This window comes from Silurus meridionalis, chromosome 13 (genome assembly GCF_014805685.1).
Source record: "Silurus meridionalis isolate SWU-2019-XX chromosome 13, ASM1480568v1, whole genome shotgun sequence".
NCBI lineage: Eukaryota > Metazoa > Chordata > Actinopteri > Siluriformes > Siluridae > Silurus > Silurus meridionalis.
In genome coordinates this window covers 9,955,044-9,974,121 of record NC_060896.1, presented here as the reverse complement: position 1 = coordinate 9,974,121, position 19,078 = coordinate 9,955,044, and the positions used below count along the sequence as shown (strand labels likewise).

General features: G+C 39.3%; 2 protein-coding genes across 4 annotated transcripts in view; one reads left to right on the top strand and one right to left on the bottom strand.

Annotated features, from left to right (window-relative positions):
• Positions 1 to 384: 384 nt before the first annotated feature.
• On the bottom strand, positions 385 to 4,338 carry hsbp1b (heat shock factor binding protein 1b). Its single transcript, XM_046864802.1, has 4 exons — positions 4,197 to 4,338; positions 3,787 to 3,853; positions 804 to 927; positions 385 to 704 (listed from the first exon to the last, which is right to left on the bottom strand). Exons 1-3 carry the CDS (start codon positions 4,239 to 4,241, stop codon positions 809 to 811), a joined length of 231 nt encoding a protein of 76 aa, XP_046720758.1. The 5' UTR covers positions 4,242 to 4,338; the 3' UTR covers positions 385 to 704; positions 804 to 808.
• si:dkey-246g23.2 (solute carrier family 66 member 2) overlaps positions 1,580 to 19,078 on the top strand; it is a 66,585-nt gene continuing 49,086 nt past the window's right edge. The window contains exons 1-5 of one of the 3 annotated variants that reach the window (XM_046864799.1): positions 4,318 to 4,412; positions 4,545 to 4,630; positions 4,727 to 4,783; positions 11,013 to 11,304; positions 11,451 to 11,584. In XM_046864799.1, coding sequence (XP_046720755.1) covers positions 11,096 to 11,304; positions 11,451 to 11,584 — 343 coding nt within the window. In that variant the 5' untranslated portion in view covers positions 4,318 to 4,412; positions 4,545 to 4,630; positions 4,727 to 4,783; positions 11,013 to 11,095. Of the gene's footprint in view, positions 3,453 to 4,317; positions 4,413 to 4,541; positions 4,631 to 4,726; positions 4,784 to 9,290; positions 9,419 to 11,012; positions 11,305 to 11,450; positions 11,585 to 19,078 lie in introns of those variants that run through there. The other 2 variants (XM_046864800.1, XM_046864801.1) reach the window with 2 other exon arrangements.

Here is a 19,078-nt window from a genome sequence, read left to right as displayed (position 1 = left end):
ACCACAATGGTGTGATCACTGAAGGGGGGCCGGGATAACGAAATCCACTGGTCCTTGTTTGAGTGGTTACTTTTCGCTGTGCTAAATGTATCTGGATAAACTGCACTGGTACGGAATATCGAATTCTTTAGCTTCAGACTTGTGAGCCAATTAGAAACAAGTGAGCGGGACTACAGATTGATTGTTTGTTAAAAAAAGAAATGCCTATCAAGTCTATCTCAGATAAGCCTTTTGTTAACAGACTTACATTAGTGTTATTGTGGTGAAATTCCCTTGATTATGGAATCATATGAGCCATTAATGCTCCCCAATTTTAAACACTTAGATTTTATCTGCACAGTATTAAGCAATAATTCAGTGGGTGATTAAAGAAATTACAGGAACTCTTTTGTATTAAACTTTAATAGCACAAACTCAGTTGAAACTGGAATGGTGTTGGTTTGGCACATTACATAGTGCTGATAATACAGTAACAGGCCTCAACCATGCTGCTGGCTGGCCTTAAAGCAGGCTACAAACATGATCTGCACCACCAATAAAGAAAAACCTAAATATTAGAGAACATTATCCAACATCCATTGGAATTAGTTGAATTCAGTATAAAAAGAACTATACAACAATACATCAAATCAAAGCAGGCAGCACTACTGGGGAAAGGTTGCTGCTCTCCAAGAGTTTCCTTTACTCAGTCATTACTGGGCAACCTGTTTAACAGAATAGCTGATGTTAGTCATTTAGCAAATGTATATTAAACAGGAATGAAATGAATAATTTCACATAAAGCAAAAAAAAAAAAAAAGTACCTTCATTAAGAAGCCTCGCCATCTTTGGCTTTGTTCTCTCCTTCTGCCTCCTCCACCCCGGCCTGGGTCATCAGGTCAGCGATATTCTTCTCCAAATCATCAATACGTGTGCTCATCTCATCAAGTGACTTTTGTTAAGGTCAACACATGGAGTACTACGCAACTGGAGCTTTTGAAATGCAAATGTTTTTTCTAAAATGGCTAAAAAACTAAATGTCAAACAAAGCAGCTCCATTTACAGGATTAAAAATCCCCAAAAACATGCCAAAAATAAGAGTTCAGCATTGGAGATGGAGGGTGTTACAGGAACAGGTCTGGATGTGTACAAGCATCACCTAATATTGGCTGGTTTGAATCATGTCTGTATGAGGTGGTATGAAATAGTTTCAAGACTAGCTCTTTTTACACACCATCACCTTCAAAATAGTCACCTTGCGATGCAATGCAGCGTTCCTGCCGATTCTGTAATGTGTTCTGAAAGTCTTCCTTTTTAAAGAGTTTCAAGCGCCTTCTGCTATACTGGATCTCCGGAAGGGTCTCAAAAAATAACGGCGACCTTTGAGCCAGATCTTCATCTTCGGGAAGACTGCGAAGTCCGCAGGAGCCAAATCTGGCGAGTAGGGTGTGATCACGCTGTTTCCGGTGAGAAACGCGCGTTGCACACTGACTTATGAAGGTTGGCGCTCCCTGTGACTGTGCGTGCAGCCTTGTGCTGCCATCTGTTGGCGTGTTACAGAACAGTCTCGAAACTTTTCTCACACACACACACACACACACACACACACACACACTACTCTGGGCCAAGCATTGTTCGATCACTATCAGTTCAAACCAAAAAGGTGGGTGATGAGTGAGCATCCTGATTGGCCATGATGGAACTTATTCAAACATTCCTTTAATTATCCATTAATCCAGATTTTAGCTTATCCTGAGGGATCCCCAGACCAACTAGGAGATAGGACCTCCTGGAGGGATTATAAGAATCTCTCCGGGTCTCTGTACATCGACATGACATGGTGAAAATAAATGGAACTAAATTCCCCAGGAAAACTACTTAAGCCCCAAACCTGGTCTCTTTTAACAGAGAATTCTCATGAAAATAATTCAGAATATACATTGTGATCAGCACATGGCACAAAATACATAAAAATATCTGTTACTGACCAGCTCCATGTCAGACTGAATAAAAGTCTAAGAAATCCTACAAGGCTTCTAGTAAACCAAGATTGCTCTACAAGTTTTCCTAACCTTGATAGATCTACTGCATTCAAACAGAGATTAAAACCAGTAAAAAAAACACCCCCCTAAACTCCAACTCGGGGAATTCGGGATGATCTTTACAACTTCTTCACTGTTCGGAAAGTGACATCAAATTAAAATGAAAAAACCATCCAGAACGAAAAAAGTGTCCTAAAATTCTTAGTACATGAGCGACCAGAACAGCCAGCACCATGTTGGTCGTGCCTTCGTCATGTTCATGAACACTTCTCAGTTGGTCCGCAACTCTAGCTTGTTAATAAGTTTAATAAGTGACATGTTTGACCATGTTTTCCTGTTAAAGTCCATCACGACACTGGGACCCAATCCAACAATGACAATGATTTCAACACAGTCTTCTTTTGTCAAAGGCCTTCTTAAATAAAAGCTCTGTAAATATATATTGTATGTATATATGGAGACTTGTGGGACACTCTGTATAACAGACAATCATTTGCTGGAGGAAATTATACACCACTCATTAGTAAGCTAGCTAGCGTATTGCTTAAAAAAAAAAAAAAAACAAAGAAAAAGGTTTGTCCCCATTTTCCATTCCTGCTCAAAATGCTTAAATTAATGGAGTGAGACTGAAGGAAGACACACAATGCTGTTATTCTAAATATTGACTTTAGGGGTGCCAAAATATACAGAAATCCTAAGAGGTCATGCATTATAATATTTCTTCAAGTCTTGTTTTCTCATTTAAAAACATTGATCTTTCTCTGGTTAAGTCGATGCTTTGTTGATTTGGATGAATGCTTTGGGTTATTGTTGTGAAAAGTGAAGTTCTTTTAAATTTGTAGTTTACCTGAATCTTTTGCACTAAAATCACCTGCTATCGTGTATTTGTGATTCCCTTCAGCATTATAAAAACCCTGGAGCCATAAAGCATCATGGTGCTACCACAAGGCTTCATTGTTTTAGAGAGGTGTCTTATTTCTTTTTTTTAATATAGCAAAATGAAACAAATGAAATCTGGACATTTTAACAGTGGAATGTGGACCTTCTATATCCATTTTTTTCCCCAATATGTTTGTTTTGTCGGGATCACGAGAAAATTAAGTTGTGATCAGTAGAGAACAAGAAAGAACAGAAATTCTGGATTGTAAATTCAGTTACAGTTTAGCTGCAGATCACTGACAAACACCTGATTCTGATCGTAGATGTTGCTTCAAAACGAGGCATTGCAAAATCTTTGTAGGTTATGTACAGGAAACAGAATTGAGTAGTTCCTCTTCAACTCTTTCGTTCTTTTATCACGTGACTCGCATAGACGCTACACAATGCAATAGATCAGGGTTTTTTTTTCCCCGAATCTTGACATTATTGTTAGAAGATTTATGGGAATCAGGTGACAAAAGAACTAACGACTCAGACCAGCGGATATGAGAGGTGAAGCTACACATTCTGTTCATCACAATTTGTCCCTAGCTGCGTTGTCTTATTTATATTATTGGAACTATAGTCAAGGTGCATGTACGTAAATGTGTTGGAGGATCTGCTTATTAAAAATTTAACATTTTCTTTTATTTATGATTGAAGGAACGAAATGAACTAATCGACTCAAAAAGAAAAAAGATTAGTTGATTTTGAGGTGATTCAAAGAATTAAAATGATAACATTTTCTCATTACTACTGGATGTGAGGTGTGTGTGTCTCTCACAAATATATGTTTGTGTGTGTGTGTGCATGCATTATCCACTATTGCTCATTACAGGAAGGATATTTCTCCCGATGATTTGATCTGACATGGTCTGGAATTTGTCCTGCATCTGCTGCAGCAATGTCTGCACCTGTCACACAACACACACACAACCGGGTTACATTCATTTACTGCCATCACTCTTATTAACAGAACTGCTAGATCATGGAGTTAAGAGTTAAGGCTATCAAACTACAGTCTGACTCTACTCACTAACACTCTCTAAACTAATCTACCAAACATCAAAACTCAGTCAGATCACTTTTATTTAGAATAACAGCTTATTTATTATAACGTACAGCATTTAAGGACACTATGTAAACAGAAAGCCTGAAACGTTGGTTGTTATGCTACTGTAGCTAGCTTACCCTACTTAACTTAGCCTAGCCTAGCCTAGCCTCGCTTGGTTTAGCATCCCGATATTTGACACTTACCACTGCTGTAAGATCCTGCACCGATTTCGGATCCGTCTCTGCCATAATTAGTGTCAACAAAAGCACGAAATGTCTTTAAACACAATATCCACCTAAATACGCTCCAGATCCAAGCAGTCAGCTGGGCTGTCCGGTGAGAAGTGCGGAAGTCTCGCGAGAACTAGCAGAAATCTCGTGTTGGAAGGAATTTCAGCTGACAATAAGGCTTTAAATCCTGTATCATGCACTCTCAGACTTTTACTTAAATCTATAATAATAATAATAATGATAATGCAGTAATCTGGTGGAAATGTGTGCTAGGTGTAAATCTTTCATATATTTTTTTTCCCTTTTTTTGCTCTGTATAAGATCCGCCCCGCAGACTTGCATATGGGCTGTGCTGGATATAGAGCTTGCATTCATAGTTAAACCAGAGAGTCCACTGGGAACTCAAGGTTTCTCTAGATTTGATTTTATCATTAAACGAATAATTTCTGAGACTTTAGGTTTTTAGGTTTAAAAAAAATAATCCCACCCTTGCATTATTGTAGTGATAACTCAGCGCCCCAAAGGACGAACCGGGCTGCAGTAATCTTCGCCTTCTAGAGGTAAACATTAGCTTATTTTTGTTTTTGTTTTGTTGACAAACACATGCACATTTAATTTAATAGCGTCCTCGATAAACACGAGGAAGGAAATTCTCAATATTGCATTGCAAAGAGTTTATATGGTGTGGTTACGTTTCCGGTCAGCTTTACAATGTTCACACTTTTTCAGGTTTCTCAGATTTGTTTCCCCTTCCATACACTGTTGGATGGATGTGAACGGGAAAAAAAAAGATCAGCAAACCAAAATGCATCAGTCAGCAACACAACTAAACGATCCATTTGTGTGTTTTGTGTGTTTGACATTTATAAGGATCTCGCTCGTGCACTGCTGAAGCATTTGAGGGCGCGCGCGTTATTCTTAGACCTCTGGGATCAGCCCAAGACGCTTATGGTACAGCTGTTCAATGTCCGACCTATAAGACAAGAAAAAAACACGAAATATACAGAATTGTATTAGATTATACAGTGCAGGGATGGCATGAGCTTGTGTCGAAGACCTATATGAGGCAGGAAAAGGAAGTAGACAGATAGCAACCCAGTGTGAAAGCCCAGTTCCCCTTCACCATGCATTGTAAAGATACTCAATATTGTTCAAGGGAAACTTTACCCTGAAATCTCCCCCTTAAATATTTAGATATTATTGATCATATGATGATGTCAAATGGGGGACACACTGCATGCCATTCGACTACTAAGGAACTGGATGGACACACACACGAACAAACATTACCTCACAAGAACACTGTGTTCACTGTATTGATTATACAGTATCTTCTTCTTTTGGCTGCTCCCACACTTTATCATCCGTCTTCACAACACTCTGTCCTTTATATCTCTTTCAAACCAACCACCTGCAAATCTTCACTAACCACATCCATAAACCTTGTCCTTAGCCTTCCTCTTTTCCTCCTGCCTGGTGACACCATTCTCGGCATTCTTCTTAACCCCATGTCTCTCGTCTGCAAATGTCCAAACCATCACAATCGTGCCTCTCCGACCTTGTCTTCAAAACGTCATCTCACATGCGCAGCCCCTCTAATAAGCTAATTTCTAACCCGGTCTCTCCTCATCACACCCGCTGAAATTCGCAGCATCTTTAACTCGGCCACCTTCAGCTCTTCCTCCTCTCGTTTTATACAGTATATTATACAGTATTTATACAATGTACAGTGTTTATTTTTATATACAGGTAATGGTGCATAAGATGTTGGACAGAAGGTTGTGAGTTCCAATCCCAACAACTTAAAGTTGCCACTGCAGGGTCCTTCAGCAAGACCCTCGACTGCTCAGTTATATGAGTGAGAACATTGTACGTCTTTCTGGATATAAAGCACTGACAAATGGCGTAAATGTATGAGGACAATTCATTTGCAATTCATTATTTTTGGTGACGTTTTTTGGTCCTTAGATGTTGCTCCTTCTTATTGTGGAGCAGCATTCACTGAATGTTGCATTGTCAATGTCAGCTGGGTTTAGATCGCAATGGGACTGGTTAGTTTTTCCCTACTGCACTATGTGGTGTTGCTCCTAAATACAAAAGAATAAGAGCTTATTTTCAAAATCAGCATTTTCCAGCAATGTTGTCTGTAGAAGTAGTGGACCTAGCAAGGATTTTCTTCATGTTCCAGAATGCTAGAAAGACGCAGATGATCTAAAGACCTGTTGCGGCTGGCTAGAGATCTCCGAGATGACACGATGAACACCATGATGGTGTTGATAGCATTAATAGTGTGAAGTTTTAGAATGATGTTAACTGAAGTGTGCTTAGAGAGGAGGAGGTGTGAAAGCTAAAAGCATTCTTGTGAAAAAAACATATGAACATGAGGTTATGTTTGTATGCCTAGTATTAAATTGTTAATATGATCTACACTCTGTCGGCAAAAGTTAATGGACACCTGATTATTACACACTCATATGGGTTTCTCAGGTCTTGGGTTCAAGTCCCAGCACCACCAAACTGCCACTCCTGGGTTTTTGAACAAGGCTCTAAACTTTGTTTATAAAAGTATAATTCTAAGTGACATAATTGTACCGTAAATCCCTCTGTATAAGGGCAAACTGCCATTATTGTAAAAGAAACCTACCTAAAGAGAGAGAGAGATGTATGTACTGTATGTATGTATGTATGTATGTATATATGTATGTATGTATAGATAGAGAGAGAGAGGGGGGGTGTGTGTGTGTGTGTGTGTGTGTGTGTATATATATATATATATATATATATATATATATATATATATATATATATATATATACACTGGAGATCAAAATTAGAGAACAATTTATAAACAATTGAACAATTCTGAAATAATGTCATCTTCACTGCTCAACAGTTGAAGGAGTTTTTGTTCTGTCTATACCATGCTACCAGAACACCTTTTCCACAGAATAACTAAGGCATTTCCAAAAAATACATTATTTTGCAGAAAACACACTGATCAAAATTAGAGAACAACAATGACTGTAGCATGGAAAAAGATTACAACAATATTTTCTGAAGGTTACAACAGTCAGCAATTAGTAGAAAGTGTACAAGCCTCTGCTCTGAATGAGTTTAGCACATCTGCGGCCACAGGACAGCACTAGTCTCTCACACTGCTCTGGTGTGATTTTGGTCCACTCTTCTTCCAGCCTCCTCCACAGTCCGGTGACTGTAGTGGGTTTCTTGGCCATAACTTTGTCGCCAAGGATTTTCCAGAGGTTCTCTATTGGGTTGAGATCAGGACTCTGGGCAGGCCATGTCATTATTTCAATGTTTTCAGTTTTAAGGAACTGCTTTACCCGTTTTGCTGTGTGACATGGAGCGTTGTCCTGCAGGAACACCGCGGGCTGATTGGGTGATGAATGCAGGGAAGGAATCATATGTTGTTGAAAAAGGTTCTGATAAACATTTGCATTCACTCTGCCATGTAGCTGTATAAGAGGCTCAACTCCTGCTGCAGAAAACATGCCCCAAACCATGACACTTCCTCCTCCACTTTTCACTGACACTTTAGGTTCAGTCTTTCTCCAGTTTGTCGCGGAACATAATGTTTCCCATCGGACCCAAATAAATTAAACTTGCTTTTATCACTGAAGTGAACTTTGGACCAGTTCTCCTCTGTCCACACAACATGCTCCTCAGCAAAGCTTAGTTTAGCCTTTTGATTCTTTCTGCTAATGAGAGGTTTGGTCACTGCAGAGTGGGCAGATTTGGAACGACCAACTTGTCTTGCTATGGCTGATAGGGTCATCCCTTTGGCCTTCATCTGGACAACCTGCTGCTGGAGGCTTTTAGTCACCTCCAAACGCTCTCACATCACCCCTGTCCTCCGCTCGCTTCACTGGCTTCTGGTGCGGCTCAGGGTGGCGTATAAGGTCCTGCTGTTTGTGTTCAAGGCCATTAATGGTCTGGCCCCGGCCTACCTTGCTGAATTAATAACGGTTTACCAACCAGCCAGAACTCTCCGCTTCTCTGGACATACATCCCTGGTCATTCCCAAATACAAATATAAAAAGTTTGGAGGCCGGTCATTTGCTGTCTAGGGACCAAAGCTGTGGAACGCACTTTCAGCACACGTACGATGCGTCACTGTGCTGAGTGTTTTTAAATCGCAGTTGAAAACTCATTTATTCTTACAACCTGTTAACAAGTAGCCCCTGATTCAACTGCTATTTTATGTACATTGTGTTCTTATATTTTATTGTCTATTGTTGTTTATTGGAAGGTGCCTTGTGCTCCTTTTGGTGGCTGTAAGGCGCTCTATAAATAAAATTTGATTTGATATGATTTTAATGAATAATGAACCAAAACGTGACAGCATCATGTTGTTGAAAGAATTTTATTACAAAATAATATAATATGAACATCACAGAAAACCACATGCCCATTATAATTATTTATAACATGTATTAGTGTCCAGGGTGGATTTTTACTTTCACTCCTTTATTTTACATACAATCGGGACCCTCCTGTCTGTTCATACACTGTGTTAGTTTATCACATATACACACACATATGCAGCACATTGTTGATCATTTTCCATGTTCTTGTTTCACTGTAGCCCTCGGTTCATGCAAATATACCACAGGCCCCATTTGAATAGCATTTCCTTTGTAGAGAGTGGCTTTGTATTGCAGTTTAGCACAGTCTCGGAAGTGGTGTCAACACAGTGAATTTTGTCAGTAGACTCCTGATTTTCCTGATCAAGGGTTAACTGTAATTGTACACCTAAACTAGACTAGCAAGCTAGGTGTGTCTCATAGTGTGGAAAGAAATGTAGCATATACAGTGTTGAAATATAAATTAAAATGGCACTATGAGGTCTGGCACAGTCCTTTCAGTGCCACACACACACACACACACACACACACCATATCGGTTTCACTGGTACACTGCATATGGTACACCACCCAATAATAATAATGACATTAACAGTTTTTATTTTTTTTTTTTTTTGTGTGAATGTGCAATGCAGTCACTAGTATGTAGTTAGAAAAGTAAGTTGTTTATTTTTTTTTTTTCAAGAAAAGAAGCACTTGTAAACGAGGTTGGTTGGACTGCTGACTCTGTGATCTAAGAGGAGTAAGAAGTGAAGCGTGTTGTAGGTACAGGAGCAGCCTTATCTAGCTGAGAAAAAGGGCCAGAGGTTGGAGGTAAGTGATAGAGATTTTTTTTTTTGGTTTAGCTGTTTTTAGAAAGTGGTGTTTAATCTGCAGGTTTGCACATAGAGAGGAAAGGAAGTAAAAACTTCTGTTACATGTAGCTGATGAAAGACTTCAGGAGATTCATGAGGCTGAGCTGAAATTGGATTTTGACATTTTTAGCACAACCCTGTATGATTATATAGTCTCATCTCTTTTTCTCTCTCTCCCTCTCCCCCTCTACGGAGTACTTGGTACTAATTCTCAGCCTATTAGAAAATATTCGTAGCTCACACCATCAGGTTCAGTGTCTGGGCAGGAACACTATGGGAGTAATTAATCCTGTTTGAGATGAGTAATTAATCCTGTTGAAGGCCAGGCGGCGAATCGTAGTACAATTCCAGTTTTCGTGTTCGGAAAGCTGCGTTCAAGTGCATGCACGGACGTGTATATGAAAATGTTCAGTTTATAAAAAATGTTTTTTAAAAAAGGTCAGGACAATAGCTGAAAAGAAAGCGATTTGTTTCATCTAATGTTTCTTCAACCAACCTAATGTTTCTTCTAATAAAAAAATTCAATAAATATAGAATACAAAATAGCATTTTCCTTTTTAAGGGTGCGGTTTATACTAGAGGTCGATCGAGAGTGGATTTTACCGATACCGTTAACTAGATTTGATTGTACTTGCCGATAACCAATTAATGCCGATAACCAATTAATTTAGTAGTAATGGATACTGGATAAAGAAAATATAAAAAAGAAAAACACAATGCTCCATGTGAAATAGTATTGAACTTTATTGCAAAAATAAAAAGACTACTGAATCATGGAAATGTGCTAAAGGAAATAATATAAATATCAATGAATAAATAGAATTACATAATGAATTCATTTTAATTAATAAATATTATACAGCGGTCGTGCATGTAAAAACAAACAGCACGTGGCGTCAGTGATTCGCCTCTAGAGGCCGCACTTGTAATGACAGTTGCCACATGCCCTGAAAATTATTGGTATGAATTTTTGCAGGTAGTTCCAGGAATCAACTATCTGTGGCAATTAATCGGCAAAACTGAATAATCAGTCGACCACTACATTTTAAAACTGCTTCCAAAGCTAAAAAAGATGAACATACAAAAAAAAACTGAAAGTGTTTACTATTGTCATGTAATGATCTAATGTTTTTTTGCTTGCTTGTTTGTTTGTACATTTTAGATTTTAATCTACTGGCTCTAAACTAAGCCTTGGTCTTAGCTGCAGTGAATAGCTTAAAACACCGCTTATAACGTCCACAAAAGGGTGTGAAGTGTGGTGGTTGATTGAGACTTGTGTGACTTGTGATCGCAATTCCCCTGGCGAGCAGCAGGGGGCAGAGTTAAAATGGCAAACTGCATCTTTAAAATAAATTTAATTATTGTTGAATTTTTATTTTATATATTTATTTTTCTATTTTCTATTTTATATATAAATCATAATTTTTTTTTATAAATATAATTTATATAATTTATAATTTTTTTACTCTCATATTGTGTGCTTTTCCTTTCCGTATTCCCCTTCTGTATGTGTATTTTCTATATGAAAGTTGAGGTGTAATTTGTTCTCTCAGGACGGTGTATGAGTTCAGCAGCAGCAGCAGCGACAGTTGTGGTGGTGGAGGAGAACGAGGAGGTGCTGGTGAGGCTTTGAGCCATGGACCCTGAGCTGGAGGAGTCAATTGCTTCAATGGAGAGCTCATGGACTCTTCTTTCATGGCTAGCCTCGTGTGTGATGGTGTTTGGGGGTGCGGTGCCGTACATCCCTCAATACCAGGAGATCCAGAAGACCAGCAACACCGAGGGCTTCTCTACTCGCGTGTGCCTTGTTCTGCTCATCGCTAACATACTGCGCATCTTCTTCTGGTGAGTGCAAGAGGAATAATTTTTCACTCTATAGAATAGTATTTCTAATGGGTTACATTGCTAAAAACAGTTAGATTATGCCAGAGAAATTACACTTTATATGTGTGTGTGTGTGTGTGTGTGTGTGTGTGTGTGTGTGTCTGCAGGGTCGGGAAGCAGTTCGAGTTGACTCTGCTTGTGCAGAGTGTGGTGATGATTCTAACCATGCTGGCTATGCTACATTTGTGCTGCACAGTCCAGATTAGCAACCGTGTGAGCACCAAACAGCACAGAATCACAGGTACTGACATTTCCTTTAGCTATACACTCAATCACATATAAAGCCTTCTACACTGAATTAACGGAGTACGTTGACAGCATTTTGACCGAAAAGGAATTCTGGCTCACGCTGCGTTAAATGTGTTTGTGTTTAAATAGTTTGGATGTACTCAGCAATACTCGGTGGTTGTCTGCTGTCACAGAGGGATATAGTAGAAGTAGTTGGCAGCAAATATTGGTCTTGAATTTCTAGAATGTAATGCGTCTTCAAGATATGGCAAGAAGTTTCTGGACACTTGACCTCATCTCAACTGCTGCCACAAAAGTTTGAATAAAAGCATACAATTATCCAGAATGTGTATGTATGCTGTAGATTAAACATTTTCCATAACACATTTCAGCATGATGGTGCCTCTGTTTATAAAGCGAGGTCAATGAAAACATACTTTCCCATCGCTCGTGTGCAAAGACACGTGTGTTTTACACAGAGCCCTCACCTCAACCCAAATTTGATGGCCATTTTCACACCAGGCTCTTTAATTCAACATGTGCTTTTGTGACTGAACAAACACAAAATGTATATGTTTAAAAGTTTAGTGGAAAGCCTTCAAAAAAGAATGGAGGTTGTTACGGCAGCAAAGGAAGAGCAACTCCGTATTAATGCCTAGGGTTTCAAAATGGGATGTTCAGTGCTTCACATACTTTTGGTCATGCTGTAGATCAGGTTTTTTTTATTTATTTTTGATTTTTTTTAATCCTACAACCATGCTGTCAGAAACGCTGTGGGGAAAACAGATAGAAATGCCAGTGCTTTCAGCATGGGGTGTGAATTCTGGCTTGGACAGTTCTTCAACCTCAGCTACATCACTAGTAAAGCATGTGGGAAATTTGATGGTTCTAGATCACAAAATAAAAAATACTGTTATTTTGACCACCCCAGCTCCTGACCAGGCACCTACTAAAGATGAATGAATAAACGTTCCTGTTAATAAAAGGAGGCTTTTCTTGGCTAGCCACATATCGCTCTCGCATAAAAGTAAAAACCTCCCACTTCTTTAATACTTTATCCGTTCATTTGCTTACCACGATTTATACTCAAAGAAACACACAAGCTTTTGATGCTTTCAGTATTGTTGTGCACTTTTGAGTGTGCATCAATTGCCAGAAGAGGGTGCTATAATCCAGAAAAAAGCATTAGTAAAGCTTCGATCATATTCCTATTGCTGAATTGTCATGTGACTTCATCTTGCCTCACAGTGAGTCAGTTCTTTACATTAGTTTGGCTTTTTTTTTTAAAATGTTGACATTCAAGTTAACTTTACACATTCTGTTTATAACATAATATCAACTGATAAATGTCTATAGGTTTGCATTTATAAAGCTGTTACTGTTGTACTGGTTGGTGGAATGAGAAGGTTTCAAAAGCAACTGTACACAGAGTCATATCTAGAGTCAGTGAAGAAGTCTTAAGAGACGCTATGACTTTAAGGCATCACGAATGTTGTATTATTGTGAGTCAACGCCAAGTTCACGCCAAGTCCATTTACCAGAGTAGTGATTTATGAAGAATTCTAACTTCATTTGATTGGCTTTTTTTCATGTCCAGGAGTAGGTTTTGTACAAGTCTGCCATTTATTGTCCCACTGCCCGAGGGAGGAGATTGGGTGATGAAAATGTGTAATATGGTAATAATTAGAGCACCGAATGTCGAATCAGACAGCAGCCTAATTTACCTGTCATGCTGATCGATTGGAGCGGAGCAGTCGTGTGAGTAGCAGTGGGATTTCTCAGGACTTGCACTCTAGAATGCTAAAAATCCTTTTTTTAAATTGCACTCATTCATACTTATTTAAAGGGTTTTGTATACAAGTATGTCTGAATATTAACAAGCCTATCATTTAGTACTGGAGCTGCCTTTTGTTTAGCATGGAAAAAACATGGATTTTACCTTCTATAAGCCATTTCTCTTTATTTGCAGAAATGCAGTAAAGTTCTGTAATTGTTTTTCTCTATTTTCTTCTGAGAAATATCAAGACCAAATTGACTTCAGAGATTTGGGCCTGCAGATTTTATGCAGATTTGCTTATATAGGTAGGAAGTAGGAAGGAATTTTTTATCTCTGTGCATTCCGACTAGAAAAGTGTATAAATGGTCTCTTTTGTAAGTCTTTTGTTGGCCAAAGCTAGTCTACTAATTGTGATGTGTGATGTATATTTCCACTCATCCTCCCAGATATCGGTATAATCAGCATTACTGATTGAACAACGTCATTATTTGCATATAGTATGATGATAAAAAAGGAAATGTTTACTTCAGATTGTGTGAAGATATTTTGATATGAGAGCATTTGCTAATCTCAGAAAAAGTGAGTGGTATGTTCTATATATTTTTGTTTCTTCTTAAGACCGCTATTCAAATACAGCATAAGTCAATGCCTGTAAAGACTAAACTACATGGACAAAAGTTTGTGGGCCTGAGAATATAATTTGCATGTGCTTTTTGAAAATCCCATTTCACATTTAGTCCCCATTTGTAGTCATTTAGCCACAAGTGCATTAGTAAAGTCTGGTACTGAGGAGGCCTGGGGTGCAGTCAGTGTTCCCATTAGGGCTGCTGCTGTGGATTATTTTAGTATTCGAGTATTCTAACGAATGTACCATCGAGTAATCGGATAAGAAGTACTTTTTCTTAATTACAGAGCAGTACTAAATAAGAGAGAAAATAAGATGGGTTTCTTAAATAGAACAAGTAATTTATTTTTCTTTTTAGATACATTTTAATTTTTATTGCTGAAATTGCAAGAATATTGATGAAAACTAAACCCATTTAGTACATTTAATTGCCATATTACATCAAAATACAAATTACAGTGCGTTCAAAAAGTCCCTCCGCAGTGGCCGTGTAGAGTAGGTTATGGGAAACTATTTATTTAATGAAACTCATAATTATTCTCACTTATTTATTTTAAAAAATCCCGCACAATATCGCAATGTGGTTATCCACATAATGTGGGCATCCACTGATCATCCTTAAGATGTTTTTTACAACTTGATTGGAGTGGTAAATTTTGTTCATTGGACATGATTTGGAAAGGTACCCACCTGTCTATATAAAGGTCCCACAGGGAACAGTTGCATGCCAGAGCGCAAAACCAAGACATGAAGTCCAAGGAATTGTCTGTGTACCTCTGAGACAGGATTGTGTCGAGGCACAGATCTGAAGAAGAGTACAGAAAAATTTTTGCAGCATTGAAGGTCCAAATGAGCATTGTGGCCTCCATCTTCTGTAAATGAAAGAAGTTTGGAACCACCAGGAATCTGTGTGAGCCTTAAGGAAGAGCCTTAGTCAGGGAGGTGACCATGAACCCGATGGTCAGTCTGTAAAAGCTCCAGCATTTCTCTGTGGAGAGAGGAGAGCCTTCCAGAAGAACAACATCTATGCAGCACTCGCTGTGACAGCCCGCTGAGATTTTGCCAAAAAGTACCTAAAGGACTCCCAAACCAAAAAAAACAAACTCCTTGGCCTAAATGCCAAGTGTCATGTCTAGAGGAAACCAGGCACTGCTCATCACCTGGCCAATTCCATCCCTACAGTGAAGCATGGTGGTGGCAGCATCATGCTGTGGGGATGTTTTTCGGCAGCAGAAACTGGTAGACTAGTCATGATCAGCGGAAAGACAAATGCAGCAATGCACAGAGACATCCTTGATGAAAACCTGCTCCAGAGAACTCTGGACCTCAGACTGGGGCGACGCTTCATCTTCCAACAGGACAACGACCCTAAGCACACAACCAAGATCACAAACTAGTAGCTACAGGGCGACTCTGTGAATGTCCTTGAGTGGCTCAGCCAGGGACCAGACTTGAACACGATTGAACAGTTCTGGAGAGATCTAAAAATATCTGTGCACCGACGCTCCCTATCCAACCTGATGGAGCTTGAGGGGTTCTGCAAAGAAGAATGGGAGAAACTGCCCCAAAAAATCGGTGTGCCGAGGTTGTAGCATCATACTCAAAAAAGACATGAGGCTGTAATTGGTGCCAAAAGGTGCTTCAACAAAGAATTGAGCAAAGGCTGTGAATACTTATGTACATGTGATTTTTATATATATATATTTTTTAAACATTTGCAAAGATTTTAAACACATTTCTTTCACGTTGTCATTATGGGGTATTGTTTGTAGAATTTTGAGGAAAATAATGAATCTATTTTGGAATAAAACTGTAACATAACAAAATGTGGAAAATAGTAAAGTGCTGTGAATACATTCCGGATGCACTGTAGATGCATGCATAAGTAATGGGCAGGCAGGTTTATCTCTGTAAGGTTTTTGATCATCTAGTGTTACATAATGGCAAATTAATAAAAAGCATAGTAAATAATTTAATGCATGCATATAGTGTAATTCAATACAAATAAGATCATATGACCATGTGTGATGCCATTATTCAGGTTCATAGACAATCTCGCACAGGGCAGATGATCCCTTCAGAATTGGGCTTCAGGTGATGTGTATTCATACAGGAGACAATTCACAGCGAGGTTTAATAGTGAGGCACTACGCAGTATATGCAATTGAACATTTAACTGAGATTCAGCTATAAAATGCAGAGAGTCCATCAAGAGTCTAATGGAAATTAACTATCGTAATTTCCGGACTATAAAGCGCACCCATATATAAGCCGAATTTTACAATTATTTTTATTTTAACATAAATTAACCGCACCTGTCTACAGGGAGTGCAGAATTATTAGGCAAATGAGTATTTTGACCACATCATCCTCGTTATGCATGTTGTCTTACTCCAAGCTGTATAGGCTGGAAAGCCTACTACCAATTAAGCATATTAGGTGATGTGCATCTCTGTAATGAGAAGGGGTGTGGTCTAATGACATCAACACCCTATATCAGGTGTGCATAATTATTAGGCAACTTCCTTTCCTTTGGCAAAATGGGTCAAAAGAAGGACTTGACAGGCTCAGAAAAGTCAAAAATAGTGAGATATATTGCAGAGGGATGCAGCAGTCTTAAAATAGCCAAGCTTCTGAAGCGTGATCATCGAACAATCAAGCGCTTATTCAAAATAGTCGACAGGGTCGCAAGAAGCGTGGGAAAACCAAGGCGCAAAATAACTGCCCGTGAACTGAGAAAAGTCAAGCGTGCAGCTGCCAAGATGCCACTTGCCACCAGTTTGGCCATATTTCAGAGCTGCAACATCACTGGGTGCCCAAAAGCACAAGGTGTGCAATACTCAGAGACATGGCCAAGGTAAGAAAGGCAGAAAGTCGACCACCACTGAACAAGACACACAAGCTGAAAGCGTCAAGACTGGGCCAAGAAATATCTCAAGACTGATTTTTCTAAGGTTTTATGGACTGATGAAATGAGAGTGAGTCTTGATGGGCCAGATGGATGGGCCCGTGGCTGGATTGGTAAAGGGCAGAGAGCTCCAGTCCGACTCAGGCGCCAGCAAGGTGGAGGTGGAGTACTGGTTTGGGCTGGTATCATCAAAGATGAGCTTGTGGGGCCTTTTCGGGTTGAGGATGGAGTCAAGCTGAACTCCCAGTCCTACTGCCAGTTTCTGGAAGACACCTTCTTCAAGCAGTGGTACAGGAAGAAGTCTGCATCCTTCAAGAAAAACATGATTTTCATGCAGGACAATGCTCCATCACACACGTCCAAGTACTCCACAGCGTGGCTGGCAAGAAAGGGTATAAAAGAAGAAAATCTAATGATATGGCCTCCTTGTTCACCTGATCTGAACCCCATTGAGAACCTGTGGTCCATCATCAAATGTGCGATTTACAAGGAGGAAAACAGTACACCTCTCTGAACAGTGTCTGGGAGGCTGTGGTTGCTGCTGCACGCAATGTTGATGGTGAACAGATCAAAACACTGACAGAATCCATGGATGGCAGGCTTTTGAGTGTCCTTGCAAAGAAAGGTGGCTATATTGGTCACTGATTTGTTTTTGTTTGGTTTTTGAATGTCAGACATGTATATTTGTGAATGTTGAGATGTTATATTGGTTTCACTGGTAAAAATAAATAATTGAAATGGGTATGAATTTGTTTTTTGTTAAGTTGCCTAATAATTATGCACAGTAATAGTCACCTGCACACACAGATATCCCCCTAAAATAGCTAAAACTAAAAACTACTTCCAAAAATATTCAGCTTTGATATTAATGAGTTTTTTGTGTTCATTGAGAACATGGTTGTTGTTCAAATTAAATCCTCAAATAAAATTAATCCTCAAAAATACAACTTGCCTAATAATTCTGCACTCCCTGTATAAGCCGTCTACACCAATGTACTTTACACAGGCTGTAACGAAAGACACGTTACACACGGTGTAACGGGTGAAATATGTTGGTTTTCCTTAAGGAGCATAGCGGTATTTTGGGAACAGCCTGCCACTGCATTTTTCCGGTATTACTGCATGTGTGACAAAGATTATTACGAAAGTTTCTTTGACTAACCCGTAAAGCTGTTGCCAAGAAAAATAAAAAAAACATGAGTTTTGGAAACCTGTCTGTGCTTATATGATTTCTGATTTCAACTTGAGCTATCCCTTGACCCAGACTCAACGGGTTACAACGGCTGGTATCTAAACAGTAGCCGACCAAGAAAGTCATTGTTCACTGTCTTCCTCATTCCTTTCACAACTATTTCTCTCGGGAGTTTATCTTTTGGCATCGTTGTGCGTTTAAAAATCAACCGATGGAAGTTTTTTCTCCCAATGCCGTGCAGCTCAGAACACAGGTGAGGTGCGTTTTTTTTCGTTTCCGTTCGGAAATTTCACTGGTCTAATGTTATGTCGCTCAGTTTTTTGGCTAGAAGTTTGTGAAACCGGGAAAAACCCAGGGATAATTCATAAATTAGCCGCTTCATTGTTTAAGGTGGGAAAAAAGTAGCGGCTTATAGTCCGGAAAATACGGTACTTGCATATTATATCACTTTTAGCACCGGGGCCTTGTACATTTTTATATTGCATTAGGTTTTCCATCTCAAGCAGCTGAAGCCAAAGAAATGAGAAAGAAATGCATGCTTTTATTACACCTAGGTGACTAGAAAGCCTCCAAAACCGGTTCTTCGAATATGGTTTCGTAAATATCATGTTAGTAAAATTTCTATTTTTGCGGATGTGGAGCAGGAGCAGGCAGCGTGCTGAGTTGTGTGAGCGCTCACGCTCACGCTACCGAAAGCACTGGCAAAGTCCGTATCAGATTGAATCTTATGCCTCATTTCCTGCCTGTGTTGCACTGAGGAGGTTGACAGACTTGCTACATGTCATCCATCCAAGCTTAGGGGTCTGTATTGATCTGAAATCCCCTTCTCTGACTCATTCCATGGCTGTACAGTGACTACCAGGCAGCTGTTAGATTTTCTATCCAGTTGAACAGAGAAACGCAGGCCATGAAGGGCTCTTGGGGAGTTCCTATCCGGCAGTCACGGTGTCTGCTTACAGATAGAGGCAGACATACAGATGGACTTCTGAACGGTGGGGTTAAGCC